The sequence below is a fragment of the Ailuropoda melanoleuca genome, chromosome 20 (assembly GCF_002007445.2).
Source record: "Ailuropoda melanoleuca isolate Jingjing chromosome 20, ASM200744v2, whole genome shotgun sequence".
In the NCBI taxonomy this organism is placed as follows: Eukaryota; Metazoa; Chordata; class Mammalia; order Carnivora; family Ursidae; genus Ailuropoda; species Ailuropoda melanoleuca.
The window spans coordinates 2,543,575-2,566,486 of NC_048237.1; the positions used below are offsets into that span (position 1 = coordinate 2,543,575).

At 40.7% G+C, this 22,912-nt stretch overlaps 1 protein-coding gene across 3 annotated transcripts in view; it reads right to left on the bottom strand.

Moving 5' to 3' along the window:
• Positions 1-7,406, bottom strand: part of SLC7A8 (solute carrier family 7 member 8) — a 47,434-nt gene extending 40,028 nt beyond the window's left edge. Inside the window, exons 1-2 of one of the 3 annotated variants that reach the window (XM_019806705.2) lie at positions 6,916-7,405; positions 6,474-6,665 (exon numbers count right to left, since the gene is read on the bottom strand). In XM_019806705.2, coding sequence (XP_019662264.1) covers positions 6,474-6,633 — 160 coding nt within the window. In that variant the 5' untranslated portion in view covers positions 6,634-6,665; positions 6,916-7,405. Of the gene's footprint in view, positions 1-6,473 lie in introns of all 3 variants that reach the window. The other 2 variants (XM_002926011.4, XM_019806707.2) reach the window with 2 other exon arrangements.
• Between the last annotated feature and the right edge of the window lie 15,506 nt (positions 7,407-22,912).

A 22,912-nucleotide genomic window follows, 5' to 3' on the forward strand; every position in this document is an offset into this window, starting at 1 on the left:
CAGGATCACGCCCTGAGCCGAAGGCAGACGCTTAACCGCTGTGCCACCCAGGCGCCCCTGTTGTTGTTTTTCTAAATAAGATGAGCTATTTGGTTCCGTTTCTTGGACACAATTTTTTACCTGCTGGGTTCCTACTGTCTTCCCCCAACCCCAAGAGTCTGCTGGTCACTCGCTCTGCACAGCTCTGCTCTTTGGGAGAACATATTATGGCCCTGCCAGTGGCAGGCTCAACCAGATTGCTCCTTGAGCTCCGTGGTTCCTGGAGGCAGGAAGCATGCAACAGGATCCCTGTCCCCAGCTGCCTGGAGTTACATGCTGTGGAGCATTTTGGTTAAGCCCAGTGGCTTCAGAGTTCAATGACCTGAGGGGAATCCTGGCTCTGTCACTGTCCACTTATTCATTCAAACCCTTCCGGTCTATAACTGTACTAACTACATGAAATCAGGAGAGAATATTTATAAAGCACTGATCAGGTACCATTATCAGTGCACAGTAGTGCTCAGTAAATGGTAGCTACTTATTTTTAAGATTACACTGCTGGGAATAGCCTTTCTCTATTCACCAAGATGTGTTTGTTTTGACAAGCCTCCTACTTGGCTTCTGTCTCAGAGTTTTCTCTGAGAACAATGAGTTTTAAACACGTTTTTATCTTGAATGAACCAAATCCTAATCCCTCCACGTTTTTAAAAAAAGTTGAAGTACAAACTCAAGAAGCAATTGTCACACTCCATCCCTCTGGTTAACACCCAATAGACATTTTGGGGACTAGAAAGCTAATAAACATCATACTAGAGACTAAAATGTAAAATCTAGGTGGAATCATGGTGGAAAACATGTGGGTCTGAAAATCTTTTGGACTTGAAAAATGTCCAAATCAGCCCAGTGCCCCTGTAGTATGGTCATACAGATAGCTACACTTCTTTGTTGACAAATACCCTTTAAAAAAAAAGTCGGGGTGCCTGGGTGGCTCAGTTGGTTAAGTGTCTGCTTTCTGCTCAGGTCATGATTCCAGGGTCCTGGAATCGAGCCCCACAGCATTGGGGTCCCTGCTCCGCGGGTAGCCTGCTTCTCCCTCTCCCTCCACCTGCCGCTCCCCCTGCTTGTGCTCTCTCTGTCAAATAAATAAATAAAACGAAATAAAGTTTTTCCTCCAACCTTTTCAGTATCAGATATGTATGGTCTTTCCTGACTCCGATGTCAGGTTCTGGTCCTCCATGGCCCACTCCCCCACCACACAATATATGCTGGCTTTATTCCTTTCTCTCTTGGTTGCCAGTTAGAAACTAGCAATGGCTAAGAGCTTTGGCTCTGGAGTTAGGCCATCTCAGTAATCAGTTGTGTGACCATGGGCAAATTATTTGCCAGCTCTGTGACTCAATTCCCCATGTTTAAAAATAGAGATAATTATGATATCTACTTCCGGGGGATTGTGGTCAGGATTAAATAAGGTAATATACATAAAAAGTTCATAGCACAAGAACTGGCATTTACTAAGAGCTCAAAGAATACTATTTTTTTATTTTTATTTTTTAAGATTTTATTTTTAAGGAATCTCTATACCCAGTGGGGCTTGAACTCACCACCCTGAGATCAAGAGTCACATGCCCCAACCATTGAGCCAGCCAGGTGTCCCAATACATACTATTAAAAAAAAAAAATTTCTCGGGGCGCCTGGGTGGCACAGTGGTTAAGCGTCTGCCTTCGGCTCAGGGTGTGATCCCAGCATTATGGGATCGAGCCCCACATCAGGCTCCTCCACTATGAGCCTGCTTCTTCCTCTCCCACTCCCCCTGCTTGTGTTCCCTCTCTCGCTGGCTGTCTCTATCTCTGTCAAATAAATAAATAAATAAATATGTAAAAAAAAATTTAAAAAAATCTTGTTAGTGGGAAAGAGTGGTCTAATAGCTAGATCTGCATTCAGTATTGTTCTGCAGCAAGTATACCAAGTCCGTTCATAAATACACATTGTGCTAAACACAAAATGGTCTGACATATTAAAAATATTTTTTCTTTAGGCTCTGCAGCCTGCCTGGTGCCTCCAAACCTGAATTCTGGGTATATACCTAAATATGTAACTGGTATAAAGTGACCTAAACAGCCAGGAACTCTGTGGGCACCCCTACCATGCTGGGGAAAACTCTGGTCCATAAAGGAAAGGTGTGCATGTGGGAGAGTTAATAGGAGGATGGTCTGTGCTGACCAGATTCTGTAGTAGCTGAATCAACCTCAGGCTGCCCCCCAAGTCTTACTGCAATCGTACCAGGAAGGTGGCCTTCTACTCCTAGCTGAATGCTCAGCTCCCCTTTACACTGGGACACTTCTTCGCTGGGAACACACCACTAACTTCATCTGTAAAAACAAATAAGGACCTCTGCCCAGGGCTAAAGGAAAGCATGCTTTAGGGCATAAAAATAGAAATAGTAGAGAAGAATGCTTAAAAACTCAATTCAGGATTCAGACAAGCTTTAGGTTTGAATCTTCCCTTCAGTACTTTTTTAGCTGTGTGAACTTCAACAAGTTGCTTACCCCTCTCAGCCTCTATTTCCTTACCTGGAGAAAGGGATAATAAGTGCCTCCCAAGAAGGGTATTGCGAGAGATAAATAGGATACTGATGTTACTATAATTGGGCAAGTTTCTGGCATATAATAAGTGCTTAATAATGACAACTTTTGGGGCACCTGGCTGGCTCAGTTCGTGGAGTGTGCAACCTTGATCTCGAGGTTGGAGGTCTGAGCTCCACGTCGGGTGGAGAGATTGCTTAAAAAATAAAATCTTGGGGCGCCTGGGTGGCTCAGTCATTAAGTGTCTGCCTTCGGCTCAGGGCGTGATCCCGGAGTCCTGGGATTGAGCCCCACATCAGGCTCCTCCACTGGGAGCCTGCTTCTTCCTCTCCTACTCCCCCTGCCTGTGTTCCCTCTCTCGCTGGCTGTCTCTCTCTGTCAAATAAATAAATAAAATCTTTAAAAAAAAATAAATAAAATCTTTAAAAAAATGATAGCTCTTAACAGTAGCTTAGGTATCATTAATAGATAAATTTTGCTGCTCCATGGGGTGCGTGGGTGGCTCAGTCTGTTAAGCGTCTACCTTTGGCTCAGGTCATGATCCCAGGTGGGATAGAGGCCCGCATCCAGGAGCCTTCTCCCTCCCCTTCTGCCCCTCCTCCCCACCCATGTGCTCTCTCTCTCTCTCTCAAATAAGAAAGTAAAATATTTAAAACAATTTTTTTGCTGTTCCATTACACTCTCTTTAGATTTTGCAGGGACCTCACAATCATGGTGAAATCCAAGCTCATCTGTTGCCAACAGATTTCCTTAGCCAAGTGCATGGAGAGCAACAGTCTGGTTAGATTAGGGCAAAGGTGATGCTAAAAAATTAAAATGGCCTGGAGTGCCTGGCTAGCTCACTCAGTGGAGCGTGCAACTCTTGATCTCAGGATTGTGAGTTCGAGCCCCACATAGGGTGTAGAGCTTACTTTAAAAAAAATTTTTTTTAAATGGCCCAATCTAATTGTCTAGGCTGATGAAATTATTCCTTTCTTAAAGATTTTTCAAGCCAGGTTCCCAACAGTTAACTGACAAACACTTCTTATTACTACCACATTCAGATTTTTGTCCAAGAACCAATTAAGTACAACAATCATTTGAGCTATTGTCCATGTCAGGCTAACTACCAAAGATTCAAAGACGCAAAAGACACTTTTTTTTTTTCTCACGAGAATAACCATTTCGTTGTTATTCTTTTACCTATGAAATCTCCCAGCGTCACCTTCTGTATTCTATTTTGTCCCATATCCTTCAAGATGTTTCTTAATCTAGTGCTGGGTGAGAACTTTTCTCTCCTTGTGTTTCCCACAATGCACCTAACTTTCCCCTCATCCAGCTCCTACACAACTCAACCACATCATTAATTTTTAATGTTCTTTGTTTAATGCATACGAATCTCATTTCCCCAATCAGATTATAGGTAAGTCTAGGGCATGGGTTTCTATTAGTTCATCCTGTATTCCTGTAACGCCTGCCATTCTGTTATTCCTTATTTAGGTCATCAATGATGACTGTCAATGAAATTTTATGAGCTTGTACAAAACACACAGTTTAACTTATCCCTCTAAGTCAGTTGGGTATGAGATAGATGGATTTGGGGCAAATGCTACCTTCCCATACCGCATCACCTGACCCAAAAAGAGAAATTTCCTTTCTCTTTTTGCCTTCTAATTTTCTCTCTTCCGCAGTGTTGGAAGATCACTGAATTCTGCATGGAAAATTCCATTTCTATTTTTGCATTTGGTCTTGAAAAGACTTGAATCACTATTATTCACTCAGAAACCCTTTTAGAAGAGGATAGGGCAGCTGCTTAGCACATCTGCAATTCAACAGCCACAAAGGAGGGGGAGCAGAAAGGATTTTGCCCCCATAGCATCCTAAAGGGAAAATCTGTGTCTCACCCTAGCTTAAAATGGAGGTAGAATAGTGCCTATTAACTCTACAAAGATTCTCACAGTTTGGAAAAACATCCTGATTTCTCTGAAATCACCTATTTGGGATCTCTCTTCACCACAGAGTTACTATTCTTGTCACTGTAATGTCAGTGGGAATACTGGGACTATTCTCACACTGAAGCACAATCCACGAGGTTGTGGACACATCAGTAGTAACATTCACCCAACTGAGATTGTATTTTTTTTCAACATTCACGGAACTATTGAAGAAAGAGACAAGAACAACCTCAGTGTATAGGAACATATCCTCTACCCTTGAATACCTGCACATACACAGGGTGGGTGAGCAAGGCTGAGGCAGAAAGGAGGTTTGACTGTGCTTGTGTGCATGTGGGTGTGCACATCTGTGTGTGAATCAGAACCTTCCCAAAGGGAGGAAAATGCTTAATCCTATCAGTCAAACTGGTGAAAGAGGTAACAGGCTCTGGGCTATTTATAGACCTTAAATTGGCATGTGCTGTACATATTGAATACTTTGCTGATCTCATTTTTTTACAGCAATTGAGATAAAGGAGAAGCAAAGAAAAGGTAATAAGAGGTTCAGATCATGACTGTAATTTTAAAAATAACATTACCTTTCTTATAACTGTAGATACCTGGAAAATTTCCCAGACTCAGAGAATTAGATAAAACGGGATTCCATTTTGAAAATAGAGCGGAGATAACATGATCACTGAAGTCTGGGTGTAGAGGTGAAGAGGATTATCTGAATACTGTACTGATTTTATTCGATTTCAAGGGTGTTCTCCAGTGTCACTATCGCTTGGATGCCAAAATGCCTCTGTGCTGCATATCACACGGACTCACCCAGAGACACTGATTCATGGGCAACAGGACACAATAAGCCCTCAAAAGGAACTTTGGAGAGATGACACAAACATATCTGGCCTGACCATCCCACGCCCCTTTCTCTGGGAAGAGGGTAAAGCCCTCTACCAAAAACAGCAGAAGAAACGCTCACCCTTTGAAGTAAGGACAGTAATGAGCCATTACCCATCCATCTCCAGGGCCTCTCTGGAAAGAGAAAGATGTGTTGTCTAGGGATGGAACCATATTTGGGAACCTCTGCCCAGCAGACTGCGGTTAGGGGCTTGGAGGGGCCTGCACTGGCATTCTCAGGTACACTTGGGCCCCCCAGCTTCAAAGTCCTTCAGCTGGGACACATTTTACCCATCAGTTCCTCCCTTGACTCCACATTCTAGTCATTCTACTTACTCCTATTTCCCTTTGAAAACCTCATAAGGTCTTCCGTGAAAGTTAAGAGTTGGGTGGACTTGCTAGACAACCAAAGAAACTGCAAACTCTATGTTTAGGGAGAGGCACAATCCATCTCATGTCTCCTTTTCTTCCATGATTTATTTCCTCATCTGTGAAATGGGAATAGCAGCGCTGTCACATCTACTATACAAAGTGAGAGTGCTCCAGAAGATGAAAAAGCTATAGAAGGGCAAGGCGTTATCACTGCTGTCGTAGCTATTTTTGTTACTACACATCCCCTAGGCTTACAGTTTCTCAGGACACACAACAACAGAATAGCTACTAAGTAGGTCTCAAAAGCCTGTCCACAGCCTGCTAAAGAGATGGCTGCAAGAAAGCTTGTTAGAAATTCAGGTTCCCTAGCCCCACCGTAAGCCAACGGAATCAGAGCCTTCAAGTGTGGAGCCAGGAGACCTATATTTTCAACAAGCTCCCAGGCAGTGCTGACCATCAGCCAGGTGTGTGAGCCCTATTTGCTCCATTCCATGAACACTGGACAGAGCTGCTCAGCCTGGTTTGAAGGAAGAGATGCATGACATACACAGCTTCCTAGACCCTCAAACTTGACCAGTAGGGGATGGGTTACAGCACAAGTGAATGACAATTCTTTTCTCAGGGAGTAGGAAGCAAAAATAGCACTTTCAAGGGGCTAAGTTTCCACAAGAGGACCACCAGAGAAGGGAAGGTGTGGTGGGTGGGAAAAGTAATTGGACTCACCTACAATGATACCACAAGCACTGACCAATCCAATCTCTTTCTTCAGGGCTACTCCGCCCCCTCCGGAACCAGACTCGGGGCTGGCCTCTGCCTCGCTCCCACCTGGGTGGTTCTTTCCAGTGTTGTTTCGGTGCCTGGCTCCTTTTTCCATCCTTCTCATAGGATTTCCACCTCCGAAAGGTATCTCTCTTTCTAAATACGTGTGGGTGTAAATATATTTTAAGAGAGTGTCTTTCAAATTGAAACGTCCTTTTCTGAAATAAGGACCACTTCTACCCTCTTAAAAAAAAAAAAAAGACTCAGGCAGATAAAAAGAGAAAACTGAAAATATTCCTATTCCGTATTGACACTTTCTTGTCACTCGTGCTTACGAACAAGGAAGGGGTTGTTAAAAGAGGGGGAAAAGAGACATAGATATTTAAATATAAAAATAGAACTGTACCAGCTACTCCGGCTGGAATTTTCCTGAAGGGGATGTAGATCTTCAGAGACCAGGATGGTTCTGCAATGTGTACCAGGCAGTGGCTTATTTTAGACGCTTCAAAGATAGTCTGGGTTTCACTCAGCTCTGCCCCTAAGAAAACAAATATTGTCTTTACCTCCCCTTAGCCTTTTCTTTTTGATGAAGATAAGAGTTTTCATTAACTGAGGGGAAAACAGGCAATCCTCCGGTACTTTCTGCTCTTCCAGAAAAACAACTGTGGACCAGACCGGTTTGCTCTAGATCTTGTTTCCACCTGCTGTGGGTTTGTTTTCCGCTCCTTGTCTTCTGCCTTCTGCTTTTTTCAGATGTCCTCGTATGTCTCGTTTGTTTTCCTGTCCTTGTTTTCTTTCTTCCGAGCTCCGTCCTCACAGCACAGACTGCTCCATCTCTCTAGGTTATGGGAGAGTGACTCTGGCACATAAGATTGTGCTTCCCTTTTAGCACGGGGTTTTATGTGCTGAGCTAGCTCCGCCCCCACCTCCTCGGTCTCTCCATCCTCTGTCCGTCCCCTCCCTCCTCTTCAATTTAAATATTAGCACACAGCCCCCGAAGATCACCGAGAAGATGGATTAAAATATTCTGCTTTGTAATCGGCTCTCATTTTCCATCTTTCTCCTTGTGAGAAGTGGAAGTAAAATCGTTCCATGTCAACTGTTCTGGGAGAGTTCCTTAGCTGGTATAGCGTTACAGGTCAAACAGCGTTTGTGAGCTTTGTAAATAAGGGACCGGTTGTGCAGACACTTTAATACCATCAGAAATACACTGGTGACTGTGCTAAAATATTTATGTCCGGATCATTTGAGGATACAGGAGAGAAGGTTGTAAGGACCTTGTCTTCAAGTTTCTGAAAGTAGGAAATGCACAGCTGGGGGAGGGGAATGGAAAGAATTAAGAATAATGGAAAAGAGGTTCATTTAGTATAATTGTGAACTATGAAGGGCATAGGTGAAACACAATCACCAGAAAGAGGTGGTAGACTTACTGTTCACAGCTCATATTTAGTGTTAGCTAAGACATGACAAAAAAGACTCCCACCTTAGACCCAGGAAAGAATGACACAAAATCTGGTAGAACTTTCACTGGTTCTAATATTTTTTGCATTGATAAATTATTTGAGAGGTAGACCAGGCAAGGAGTGGGGAGCTTTCAGCACCTTTCTGATCATAAAGCAGATTGTTGATGTTAAGAGATAAACAATTTATTACCATATGGATATTGTGTCTTGGCTTCCCTAAAGAATTTAACCCAGGAATTGCTGCCTTACGGTGAGAGCAACGATATTTATTATATTTGTAAAGTACTTTGAAAAACAGCAAGAAGCAATATAGCAGGCCACACTATAAACCTAAAATAAAATTATTTTTAATCTGTGTTAAATAAATTATGCAAAAGCGCTTGATTTTAGAGTGGGTCTAAAAAATAAAGGTCCCCAAGCTGACCAGTAACTACAGAAATTTGGCGTCACTTTTTGGAAAATGTTGCAAAAGACGTTGGATTTTAAGGAAAATAAATACTTAATTGCTTAAAATAGGGATGGTTGAGCTATTGTAGTAAAGACTTTCCAAATAAGATAAAGTCCAATCCACAGTACTTCCACTTTGGCCCTTAACCACTCAGCAAGTATAAAAAAGTTTCAAAGGTTGGGAGTTCAACCTCTTCTTCAAGATACAGCAAATTGAAAGCCTCAGCAAAATAAATAAATAAATAAATAGGATTTTTAATAAAAAAAGCAGACACGTAAGGAAATATATAGCACAAAACTCCACGGGAGGGGATGAGTCATGGCAATTTCGAGTTGCCTCTGGCCTTTCCTGAAGGACAAAGCATTGAGGAAAAATTTGATGGATTCATTTTTTTAAAAAGATTTTTATTTATTTATTTGACAGAGATAGAGACAGCCAGAGAGAGAGGGAACACAAGCAGGGGGAGTGGGAGAGGAAGAAGCAGGCTCATAGCGGAGGAGCCTGATGTGGGGCTCGATCCCATAACGCCGGGATCACGCCCTGAGCCGAAGGCAGACGCCTAACCGCTGTGCCACCCAGGTGCCCCTGATGGATTCATTTTTAAACAATATGATTTGAAGACTTCTGCCCAAATTTCAACATTAAGGTATAAGACAAATAATCTTTCTTCTCAAATATGAGTTCTTTAGTAATATTTATATTTCTAATTTAACTGATGTAGATTTAATATGAGATAAAACATGAATGTGCAAACTGACCACAAAATGGCAGGCTTTAGCCAGTTGAATTTATGATTAAAGAAGTTAAGGAGGGTTGTGGGATCAAACACATTCTTGGGATGTGGTGGTACTAAGCACACCACTAAAATACTTAGTACTTAGTACTAAGGACTCTTCCATCTTTCAACAGGACCATTTATTCATATTACATGGCTTTTTTCAGGTTGGAATCTTTTTGTGAAATAAACCCTAAGGGTGTCAAAATTCCATATGACTAATACTGAACATAAGAGAGTACAAAAATCTTGATGTAATATGCTGAAAAAAATCTGCAGAAATGATTAACTGAAGTTTCTTACTGAAGTTTTGAAAACTGAATTATTTTTACTCATAACTATTCTACATTTGCCTTTATATCTTTTATTCTACTTTCTACATTTAAATAATGCTACTTTACAATCTACAAACTGTTTTATGCCCAATAACTCAGGGTTTTTTTTTTTCCTCTTTATTAAATACATTGGGTAGACAAGGCAGTTACTTTTTCCTATTATGAAGATTAAAAAGCTGAGCCTCAGAGAAGCATGTTACCTGAGGTCAAAAACAAGACAGTCTATTTTTGGGCAATAGTTTACACACGGAGAGCTTTTCCCGGGACACTATAGCTACTTGCTGATGTCTCAACTTCTTCCACCTGAGGGAAACAGAAAGCCTTTGGTCAGGGCCGTGTCCACATCTTCTGGAGTTGATGTCATAACTGTGCCTTTTACAGAGCCACCTTGATGCCGGCACTTAACATCTGTTCAATGAGACCCACAGGACTTAATATGCCCTTGCCTTCAACATTTGTTACCCCCTTCACATAGTGCTCGGTTTGGCCATTTTCCAACTGTGTTAGTACAACTCTATTTCCAGTATCTGGGTGACTGTTTATTGTTGATTTGCACACTTAAGATGGGAAGAAAGTGATCCTTTTAACTAGGGAAAGGGCGGGTAAGAGGGTCGTTTTCTAATGAGTATGGGTTTAGCAAGAGAAAGGCTGTATGAGGCTGACACCTACTGCACAAAGAACGACATGGCACAGGAACACACTTGAATATATTGAACAAAAACAGTCATGTTCCCGTATTTCTTTTTTGAAACAACAGCTAAGAAGTCTCTGTTAATGCAGAGGAATAGAGCACAAAGCTCATTTACCCCATTCTTTTTTTTTTTTCCTTTGGGACCCAATAGACACTTTATTCTTGTTTTTTCTAAACAGAGTTGTGAAGTCTGAGATCACAAAGAGAGGACCCAAATCTCTTCCTGGAGGAAGCTCACAGTCCATGCTCCCACTCCATTCTTCTGCTTGCACCTACATGCCCAGAGTCAGAAGAAACCCTGGTTTCAATTAAAGGCAGCTTTCTTCCTAAAGTCACAGTGACCACTGCCTATGGTCAAACAGTGGTTCTAGACCCTTTATTTCATTCAAAATGGAAAGCAGATGAAAATTAGTGAGCAAAGAGGAAAGAAATAAAAAAGAAAAAGCCAAAACAGGTCAGAAAGAAAGGAAGATGAATTGAGGAGATGTAGTTAGATAACAAGCCCTTTTTAGTGTATGCTCTGTTTGCATTTTGGACATATTCATAAGTTCAAAGGAAGTTGTATCTTCCAGGGTTTATGCAGTCCTGAGAATTTGGATGGAGCAGATCCTGTTTTGTTATGATGGTCAATTAATTCATGCTCTTCTGGAGATAATGATGAATCCTTACTCTGACACTAGAGACAAAAATTCCAGCAGATTACTCTTCTGTCTGCTGCACTTGGCTGGATTCCAGGGAGCTAGCCCAGCACTAGTGGGAAAGAAATAAAGGTGCATTCCCTGAGGCAGCTGCATGTCCTTAATTCCTTTGCTGGGCCAAATCTGTCTCAGGACGTTGATATTCTTTCTAAGCATTTAGGTGACTCAAATCCTGAGTACTTAAATGTGGAAACTTCCAGTTCCTAATTGGTTTTCACTGAGGATTTATGTTTACCAAAGATAAAGGCTCATATCTTTTAGGATATGGAAAGTAAGTTCCCTGAAATTAGAGATTTATTTTTTTCACTGCTGTAACCCCAGTACCAAAAATGGTGCCTGGAACTCAAAAAATATGATTGATTGATTGTTTGATTGATTGACTGGTAATGTACATTAATGCATAATAAATAAATTAAATATTAGCTGATGGACTGATGTATGTATTAATTGTAGTAAGATATAGTCCTTAGTGCTTGGAGAGGAGCTGGACTGTAGATGGAGGAGAAAAACACAATCCAAATTTTGACTTTGAAGATCATTTCATATGGAACACAGATCTCAACCTGCCTCCAACAATGCCCAGCATTCCTACCACTGTCCTGCAGTCAAAAGACTCTTCCACTCGCTTCATTCTCTTCTCTGAAAATACCATCCCCCAAATCCTCACGTCTAGTTGATGTTTTTGCCTATCGTTTCATGGAGAAAACAGAAAGGCAGAGAGAACTTCCACACCCTCCAACCACTAACTCTGTCAGTCTGCCTGAAGCTGTACCCACATACTCTCTCTTCTCTCCCATAGAAATGGATGTGCTGTCCCTGCTCCCATGTATCTTCCTGGCTTGGGCACCAGCCTCCCAGATCAACCCACTTACTAAGGGACTTTGCTCCTACAATTATTCCTCTCTGTTCTGCATCATCAGTTTTTCACTCTCTAGGGTGAAACTTCTTCCTATCAGCAAACAAATGTGCTGTAATACTTCCCATAAAAAAGAAGGAGGGAAAGAAGGAAGGAAGGAAGGAAGGAAGGAAGGAAGGAAGGAAGGAAGGAAGGAAAAAGAAAAGACAGAAAGCCCCCTAACAACTCCCTTTGCTCTACATTCCTTTTTAGCTGCCACCCAACTTCTTTGATCACATGTTTTCCTTCTTCATCTCCATTCATGATTACACCATGTCACCCTCTGCTCAAAACCCTTCAATGGCTGCCCATCATACATAAGAATCAGATCTAAAGTCATCTTTATCATGATCCTATTGGCCACTCCAAATTTATATTCTTCTGCTCTTCCTTCCACTTAGTAACCAGACTTACAGGACTTCTCATTATTCTTTGAATGCTGAGCTCTGCCTCAGGCCTTTATTATTTAAGATCGATGTAGGTAGATAGGGGTCGCTTGGCTTGTATATGTTTAAATTTTTTCATTCAAACAAATAAAACTTGGCTTGTTTCTTTACCATTGTATCCCTAATGCCTAAAGCAGTGCTTGGCATATAGAATTTGTTAAAGAAAAAAAAAAAAGAGAGAGACAACAGGCTCAAAATGGAGTCACTTGTGCTAAGCTCTATGTCAGCAAACCAAGGCTTTATATCTAATCTAATTGCATTTTCAGCCTCTCCCAGAAATGTGACCTTTAACCAGTCTGGTATTACTTGATCAGTACTAGTGAGGTAATCTTCCTGATGGACCCCCTGACCTTCCCCCAAAGGAAGGTGACCTGGCCTGAAATAATCCACTCTTTTTTTTTTTAAGGTTTTATTTATTTAGTTGAGACAGAGAGAGACAGCGAGCATAAGCACAGAGGAGGGTCAGAGGGAGAGGGAGAAGCAGAGTTCTCGCTGAGCATGGAGCCCACTGTGGGGCTCGATCCCGTCCTGGGATCAGGACCTAAGTCGAAGGCAGACGCGCAGCTGACTGAGCCACCTAGGTGCCCACTCTTTGTTAGAAATTTTCTTTTTCTCCCTCTATATGCCTACAAAAGACTTTCATTTTGTACAGCTCCATGGAGCCCTTTTTCACTCTTCAAATGGGATGCTGCCTGATTCATGAATTGCAAAATAAAGTCAATTAGAGTTTCAAATTTACTCAGTTGTATTTTGCTTTTTAAAAAATTCATAAATACATATTCATTCAACAGTCATTGCGTATTGAATCAGAAGAATAAAGGTACACTTTCACTCAGCTAATGAATCATCGAACTTTACATCAAAAACCAGGGATGTACTGTATGGTGACTAACATAATATAATAAAAAAACATTTAAAAATAAATTAATTAATTAAAAAAAAGAATAAAGGTACACTTTCAAAATAAATTTTAATCATTTACTGCCAATTGCTGAAAATCTAAATTCTAAGTTCCAAAGGAGGATTTTACGAAGAGTACCCCCTTCTGGTCCCCAAATCCAAGAATGTCCTAATTGTGGGGATGTCAAAAACGATAGTGGCTAATTTGGTGATAGCTATGCCTTTAATTAATCTCCTTATGACAAATTTTTAAAAATATAGCTTTATTTCTTCTTTCCTCTTTCTCACCAAACCATGATAATTGACTGTGATCTCCTATATTAGAAATGCATAGCAAAGTTGGGAAGGAAATACAAAACTCTAGGTAAGTGAAAATTTATGGATCCAATCACTTGCAACTTTTGCCAGGCTACAGTTTGGAGATCACTGATACAGAATATAAAATCCCTAAAAGAAAATGTATCTTTTAGGAAATTTCCAATACTACACAATTTATTAGATTAAGAGAGAAAGAGATTCTAATTGAAATTGGATTATATGTAACTGGGTGTAATTAATTTCATTAACCTATTCAGCCAATCTGATCAACTATTTACTGTGCTAGGAATACAATGGTGAGCAAAGACCAGCCTTCGAGGACCTCATGCACTGTGATGATTAATTTTATGTGTCAACTTGACTGGCCACACGGTGTCCAGATTAAATATTATTTCTGGGTGTGTTCCTGAGGGTGTTTCTGGATGAGATTAGCATCTGAATCAGTAAACTCAGTAAAGGTTGCTCTCCCCCATGTGAGTGAGTATCATCCAATCTGTTGCAGGCCCGAATAGGACAAAAGGCAGAGAACAGAGGAATTTGTCCTTGTTTGCCTGTGTTAAATCTGCCTGCTGGAGTTGGGACGTCTCATCTTCACATCTTCTCTAGCCTTTGGATTGGATTTTAACCATTGCCTCCCATGATTCTCAGGCCTTTGGACTCAATGAATTACACTACCAACTTTCCTGAGTCTCCAGTTTGCAGATAGCAGATTGTGGGATTTCTCAGCCTTCATAATTGCATGAGCCAATTTATCATAATATCTCTATCTCTGTTTCTGTCTGTGTCTCTACCTTGACCTCCACCTATATCTATTCAGGCAAAGGTCGGAGATATTGCAGGTTCGGTTCCAGTAAAACAAACATTGCAATAAAGCGAGTCAAATGAATTTTTTGGTTTCTCAGTGCATATGAAAGTCACATTTACACTACATTGCAATCTATTATGTGCAATACCATAGTGTCTAAAAAAAACAACGTACATACCTAAATTATAAAATACTTTATTGCTAAAAAAATGCTAACCATTATCTGAGCTTTCAGCAAGCCATAATCTTTTTTGTTGGTGGAGGGTCTTACCTTGATGTTGATGGTTGTTGAGTGATCAGGGTCGTGGTTGCTGAAGGCCTGGGCGGCTGTGGCAATTTCTTAAAATAAAACAACCATGAAGTTTGCCACATTGATTGACTCATCTTTTCACAAAGGATTTCTCTGTAGCATTTGATGCTCTCTAGCTATGAAAGTCCTAGATGGCATCTTCTTCCAATATAAGGCTGTTTCACCTACAACGAAAATCTGTTCTTTAGTGTGGCTACCTTTATCTGTCTTAGCTAGATCTTCTGGGTAACTTGCTGTGGCTTGTACATCAGCACCTGCCGCTTCACCTTGCACTTTCCTGTTATCGAGATGGCTTTTTCCCTTAAACCTCATTAACCAACCTCTTCTAGCTATAAACTTTTCTTCTGCAGCTTCCTCACCTCTCTCAGCCTTCAAAGAATTGAGGAGAGTGAGGGCCTTGCTCTGGATTAGGCTTTGGTTTGTGGAAATGTTGTGACTGGTTTGATCTATCCAGACCACTAACACTAACAGCAATAAGGCTATTTTGCTTTCTCATCATTTCCGTGTTCACTGGAGTAGCACTTTTCATTTCAAGAACTCTTCTTTGAGTTCACAACTTGGCTAAGTGTTTGGCATAAGAGGCCTATCTTTCAGCCTATCTTGGCTTTTGGCATGTGTTCCTCACTTAAGCTTAACCATTTCTAGCTTTTGATTTAAAGTGAGAGATATGTTTGGAGAGCCTGGGTGGCTCAGTCAGATAGGCATCTGACTCTTGATTTCAGCTCACGTCATGATCTCAGGTCATGAGATTGAGCCCCATGTCAGGCTCCATGCCTAGCATGGAGCCTGCTCAAGATTCTCCCTCTCCCTCTGCCCCTGCCATCCGCTTGCTCTCTCTCTCTCTCTAAAAATTAAAAAAAAAATAAAGTGAGGGATGTGCAACTCTTGCTTTCCCTTGAACACTTAGAGACCATTGTAAGGTTCCTAACTGGCTTTATTTCAATTCTATCGTGTCTCAAGGAATAGGGAGGCCCAAGGAGAGGTAGAGAAAAGAGGGAATGGCTGGTCAGTATAGCAGTCAGAACACACACAACATTTAAGTTTGTCATTTTATATGGGGGCTGTTCATAACACCCCCCCAAAATTACAATAGTAATTAAAGATGATTGATCACAGATCACCATAACAAATAATAATAATGAAAAAATTGGAGTATTATGAGAATTACCAAAATGTGGCACAGAGACACCAAGTGAGCAAATGTTGTTGGAAAAAATGGCACCAGGATTCCCACAAATCTTCAATTTGTCAAAAATGCAGTATCTGTGGAGTGCAATAAAGCAAAGTACAATAAAACTAGGTATGCCTCTATCTCCATCCAACCAACCATCCATCCATTCATCCATCCATCCATCCACCCATCCATTGTTCCCTACTGGTTGTTTCCCTGAAGAACTCTGCATAATACAATGACCTTAGATACAGACACTTTCCATCCATCCATCCATCCATCCATTGTTCCCTACTGGTTGTTTCCCTGAAGAACTCTGCATAATACAATGACCTTAGATACAGACACTTTAGGTGTTTCTCTTTCCTCCTGAAGTCCACAGCTTAGTTACTTGGACTCCCCAACAAAGGATCACTGGACATTTGAGGAAAGCTCTAGCATGAAAGCCATAGACAATAAAAAGCATGAATGATGCAAGGAGCAGAAGAAAACTTCCAAAAAATTACAATTCATATATTCAAAAGGGTGCTTAGAGTGAGAATAGAGGACCCAGCTCTGAGTCCTGGTTTTAGCCCCATTAGGTCATATCAGTCATTGGTTTCAAAACCAAACTCTTCTCAGCAACCCAGACAAAGCTCTTCTCTCCTGTGTTCCCATTTGCAGCTATGGCCATAGCATCTTGCTATCATAACATCATGGTCTTAATCACCCAGGCCTGAGACCTTCATCTTTTCCCCTCCCTTTCCCTTTCTAGCCCTATATCCAATTGGTCACCATGTCCTGTTAGTTCCACCTCTGAAAATTGTCTCACAACTATCTTCTTATCCCATAGCTGTTGCCTTATTCCAGAAATCCTTATCTCTTTCCTGTCCCACTGCAATAGGGACTACCAATTAATCTCCCTGCCTGTGACTTTCCATCCCTTTATTCTGCCCCCAGAATTATAAAATATGGGGTTGATCGTTGTTTATCTCCTGCCCAAAAGCCTCTGATGATTCTCCATTGTATAAAGCTGGGGTCCCTATGGCTGGCTGAGGGAGCATCACAATTACCCCAGGAAATATATATTTGGCACAAAGGAAGTGCTCAATAATTTCTCAGGTAGACCTTCTCCTATGGTACCCTCTGGTGGCAACTTCATGCAATGGCCTATCTTCATTTCACCCACCAAATACTCTCTGAGTTTCTAATTCAGTGGATCTGCTTATTGCTTGAGGAAACTACTAGCTTATAAAATAAAGTCTGAATTCTTGTATAGAAGCTTCAATCCATCTTTCCAGCTTTTCCTCATAACCTCCTCTTTTCCTCACCATCCCTTTTTATGTCCCATTCACTCTTCCCCTTCAGTCACACTGGACCACATTGATGTCTTTACTGATGGTTTCCCTCTGCCTGGAATTTCCCTCCCCTCCACCTCTGCAGGATAAAACTTTCACATTGTTTTAGGCTCATTCAAATATCTGTTCATCTGGAAATCTGTCTGAATTAACCTGACCTCTCTTTTCTCTGTGTTCCCACAGCAATCCATATTTCCTCAGGGAAGCCTTCCCAAATTACATGCTCTCATAGTTCCTGGTGTTTTGTCTTTTATGACACTAATGTACTTAATGGTTATATACTTATTTGTGAGATTTTTTTTAAAGTGTCTTTTTCTCCTACTATCCTGTAAGTGCCTTGAAGGCAAGGGCCATATCTGTTAACCATATACAGTTGGTACTCAATTACTTGTTGACTGGGTGAATTAATGTTTCTGAAATGATCACATATTCTGCTTTATAGCATGTGTAGTTGTATATACATATGGCTTCCCCTGTTAGGTCACAGGCTTTTTAAAGGGATAGATAATATCTCTTATGTCTTTGTACCTCCCTGCATCCATGTAGCTCTGTGCCTTGGATACAGTGGGAGCTTAGATACAACTGCCCCACTAGAACCCCGAGGAACAAAAAATCCGTGAGAGCCAGAACTTTATCTTTCTCCTTGATATATATCCAGTGGCTAGAACAGTAATTCCAAAGTGAAGACACACACACACACGTCTTATATATAGACGCATATATTCCCAGTCTGGTTGGAGAGAGAGAAAGAAGTGAACAATTATAAAACAGTGAGACAAGGATCATGCTAGAGTTATGCAAAGGATGCTCTGTGAGCTCCACTCTGTGGGCAGGCCAGGGTAAGCATCTGGAGAAAGTGATTTCTGAGCTAAGTCTGGAAGGATGAATAAAAGTTAAAGAGGATGATATGCCAAGCAAAGGAAACAGTTTGCACAAAGGCATACAGGTGAGAGTGTGTGACTTAAATTCAATGAGACTGAAGTTCATGGTGACCAAACATTGAGAGGTACAAAGAGAAATGTAGAACATGAAGAGTTTGAGCTCCATGCTCGATAAATGGTCTTGAAAGTGTTGGGCAGTTTTAAGCAGAAGAGTGATTGGATCTGGCAGCAGTGGTAGGATGGAATGGAGTTGGGCAGATCTGGAGGCAGGGAGAGTTAGAAGGCTATTAATGAAAGCAGGGAATAAAGAGGGACTAAAAGAAAGCAAGAGTGGTAGGGGTGCCTAGGTGGCTCAGTTGTCAAGTGTCCCACTCTTGATTTCAGCTCAAGCCACGATCTCAGGGTCGTGAGATCAAGCCTCATGTCAGGCTCCATGCTAAGTTCAGAGTCTACTTGTCCCTCTCCCTCCCCCTGCTTGCTTGTGCTCTCGCTCTAATAAATAAATAAATAATAAAATCTTTAAAAAAAATTCTTTCTCTCCTCCTCCCTCTCTAAAAAAAAATGCAAGAGAGGTAAAAATGGAAAGACACTGGATTCAAGATATATTTATAAAATGTATAAAATTAATGAACAATTGTATGTCTAGAAAACTACTTTTAGAAATAATTGCGTGGATGCTCAAAGATAAATGACATGAAGATGTTTATTACAGCTTGTTTTTGCAATAGGTAAAATTTGGAAACACTATGTGTCCATCAGTGCGGGATTTATTAATTAAATAAGATATAACTAATCAAAACATGCAAACTTAAAAAAAATGATGTATAAAAAATGAAATATTAACTAGAAACAAATTGTAGATACTATGTATATCATATTTTTGTTTAAGTGTATCACATATATGTGTGTTGTGTGTTGGCATATGCATTGAAAGAAATTCTAGAAGGATTTATATAAAGGCTGTCAACCATGTTTGTCTTTGGGGAATAGGATCAGGGGCAATAGGCTTTCCCCTCCCAATTTATAAACTTCTGTTTTAATTATTTTTTAATGGACAACTAATTTTTTTAATGCAATATGTGATTCTGCACAGAAAAAAACAATTTTTTTCTCTTTCTATAAAGGACATTTGTGGGACAATTGGTGAAATTTGAATAAGGTTTCTAGATTAGATAATAGTACCATATCAATGTTAGTTTCTTGATTTTGATAATGGTACTGTGCTTATGGAAGAGAATGTCCTTGTTTATGGGAAATATACACTGAAATATTTAGGAGTAGTGAGGCATTATGCCTGCAAATTATCCTCAAATGGAACACAAAAAAATAATGATAGAGAGAGAATAACAAAGTAAATGTGGTCAATGCTAACATTTGGAGAATCTGGACTAAAGTAAGCAGAAATTCTATGTACTTTTCTGTAAGTCTGAAATTACAAAAATGCTTTTTAAAAAAGGTATAGAACAGGGGCGCCTGGGTGGCTTGGTTGTTAAGCTTCTGCCTGCGGCTCAGGGCGTGATCCCGGTGTTATGGGATCGAGCCCCACATCAGNCTCTGGGATCAAGCCCCACATCAGGCTCCTCCACTAGGAGCCTACTTCTTCCTCTCCCACTCCCCCGCTTGTGTTCCATCTCTCGCTGGCTGTCTCTCTGTCAAATAAATAAATAAAATCTTTTTTAAAAAAAGGTATAAAACAGAATATAAAGTATGCTACTATTTGTGTGTGTGTGTGAAAATGGAATATATACATATATGTAAATATATAAATGATCTACGGGAAGATATACANTTATGGGATCGAGCCCCACATCAGGCTCCTCCACTAGGAGCCTACTTCTTCCTCTCCCACTCCCCCTGCTTGTGTTCCCTCTCTCGCTGGCTGTCTCTCTCTCTGTCAAATAAATAAATAAAATCTTTTTTAAAAAAAGGTATAAAACAGAATATAAAGTATGCTACTATTTGTGTGTGTGTGTGAAAATGGAATATATACATATATGTAAATATATAAATGATCTACGGGAAGATATACAAGAACCAACACTATTAATACCTTTGGAAATGAGGATTTAGTGGCTAGGAACAGGGGTAAAGGAAGACTAATATTTCGTTGTATATCCTTTGATAGCTTTTGAATTTTCACTAAGTAAATAATTTGACTACCAAAAATAAATATAATTTACAGTAATAAAAAACATTTTGTAAAATGGAGAATTTCAAACATACTCAAAAGTAGAGAGGAGGGGTGCCTGGGTGGCTCAGTCGTTAAGGGTTTACCTTTGGCTCAGGGCATGATCCGAGTCCTGGGCTCCAGCCCCTCATCAGGCTTCTCTGCTGGGAGCCTGCTTCTTCCTCTCCCACTCCCCCTGCTTGTGTTCCCTCTCTNGTGATCCGAGTCCTGGGCTCCAGTCCCTCATCAGGCTTCTCTGCTGGGAGCCTGCTTCTTCCTCTCCCACTCCCCCTGCTTGTGTTCCCTCTCTCGCTGTCCCTCTCTATCAAATAAATAAATAAGATCTTTTAAAAAAATGAAAACCTCCCTTAAAAAAAAAAGAAATGTGTGTATACATGAATTAATATACATACATATTACCTAGGGCTGTCCACTGAGCAGACCTAGAAGCACTGACATTACCGTAGGACTAGTCACACCTTGTGCTCAGCTTTTGGTTTCAAAATACCATTCTGCAAAAAAAGCAACCAACGATCCCCAGAGAAATGTCTGATTTTAGAGCTGGGGGCAAGAAAAATACAAAATAAGTCTGGAGCGTCTTGTGATACCAGAAAGAAAAGAAGTTTCAAAGGGTTGGGGGAGTCAACCTGAAAGAGTTCCCCAATAGCCAAATGGAATAACTTGAGCAATAAAATAGTATAGTATTAGGGTAAAATCCAAAGTATAAAATAAATACAGGTGTGTCTATATTGATATAGTTAAATGACAGAAAATACAACTGAATGGTGGAGTAGAAACAAATCTTTACAGAAGAATTCCAAATAATGTACATAGATATTCTCCCTTACAGCAGGTGGGGCTTTAAACACTTCTTCTCCACTTTGAGGGTGTGCTGCACTTGTAATCTTGCTTCCAAGGAATATAGAAAGGGAATAATATTTGAACTTTAAAGGCAGAAATCTGGCAAACGTTACCTTAACAAGTCATCAAGATTAACATCACCGTTTTGTCATGTTGGTATCATGAACCCCCTAATGTAATGTGATGAGAAGGGCACTTGCATCTATGTGGTATTCTTTTTTTTTTTTTTAAGATTTTATTTATTTTAGAGAGAGAGAGCATGCGCACACGCAAGTGGGTGTAGGAGCAGAGGGAGAGGGACAAGCAGACTCTGTACTAAGCATGGAGCCTGATGCAGGGCTTGATCTCATGACCCTGAGATCATGACCTGAGCCAAAATCAAAAACTGGATGCTTAACTGACTAAGCCACGCAGGAGACACTATGTGGTATTCTTTTTAAAACTGTGTCATCACAATGTTGTGCAATCATCACCTCTAGTTCCAGAATTTTTCACCATCTCAAACAAATTCTGTACTCATTAAGCAATAACTCCCCAATTCTCTCCTTCTCCCAGTCCATGCTAACCTTTAATCTACTTTCTCCATGAATTCGACTATTCTAGATATTTCATATAAGTAGAATCATACAATATTTGTCCTTTTTTAAAAAAAGATTTTATTTGGGGTCACCTGAGCGGCTCAATCGGTTAAGCGTCTGCCTTTAGCTCAGGTCATGATCCCAGGATCCTGGGATCGAGCCTCAGGTTGGGCTCCCTGCTCAGGATGGAGTCTGCTTCTCCCTCTCCCCCTGCCCTTTACCCTACTCGTGCGCGCACACACTCTCTCTCTCGAATAAATATCTCTCTCACTCTCTTTCTCGAATAAATTTATTTGAGAGAGTGAGAGAGAGTGCTAGAGAGTGTAAGAGAGAGGGAAGGAGCAGGGGGAGGAGCAGAGGGAGAGGGAGAGGCAGACGCCATGCTGAGCAGGGAGCTCAACCTGGGGCTCGATCCCAGGACCCTGGGATCATGACCTGAGCTGAAGGCAGATGCTTAACTGACTGAGTCACCCAGGCACCCCAATATTTGTCCTTTTATGTCTGGTTCATTTCACTTAGCACGTTTCCAAGTTTTCTTCATGTTGTGGCATGTATCAGAACTTCATTCCTTTTTATGGCTGAATAATATCCCATTATATGGGCATAGCATATTATTTATCCATTCATCTGTCAATGGACACTTATGTTGTTTCTACCTTTTGGCTGTTGTGAATAATGCTGCATTAATATTGTGAACATTGATGTACAACTGTCTGTTTGAGTCCCTGTTTTTGATACTTCAGGGCATATACCTAGGAGTGGAATTGCTGGGTCATAAGGTAAGGCAGTTCTATGTTTAACTTTTTGAGGAATCACCAGACCGTTTTCCAGCAAAGGCATCATTGTATATGCTCACCAGTAACATACCTGGGTTTCAATTTCTCCACATCCTCCCCAACTCTTCTTTTCCTTTAAAAAAAATTGTAGCCATCCTATTAGAAGTGAAATGGTATCTCATTGCGGTTTTGATTTTCATTTCCACGATGAGTAATGATATTGAGCATTTTTTCATGTGTCTATTGGCCATCTGTATCTTTTCTTTGTAGAAATGTCTATTTAAATAATTTGCTCTGGTTTCTTTTAAAGACTTAATTAATTAATTAATTAATTTAGAGTGCAAGCAAGCGGGGAAGGGGGTGAGGGGAGGGGCAGAAGAAGAGGGAAAGAGAATCCCAAGCAGATTTTACACTGAGCCCTGAGCCCGATGTGGGGCTCGATCTCACGACCCTGAGGTCATGACCTGAGCTGAAATCGAGTTGGATGCTTAACCAACTGAGCCACCCAGGTACCCCTGCTCTGTTTTTAAGAGTTGCCTTTTAGTCAT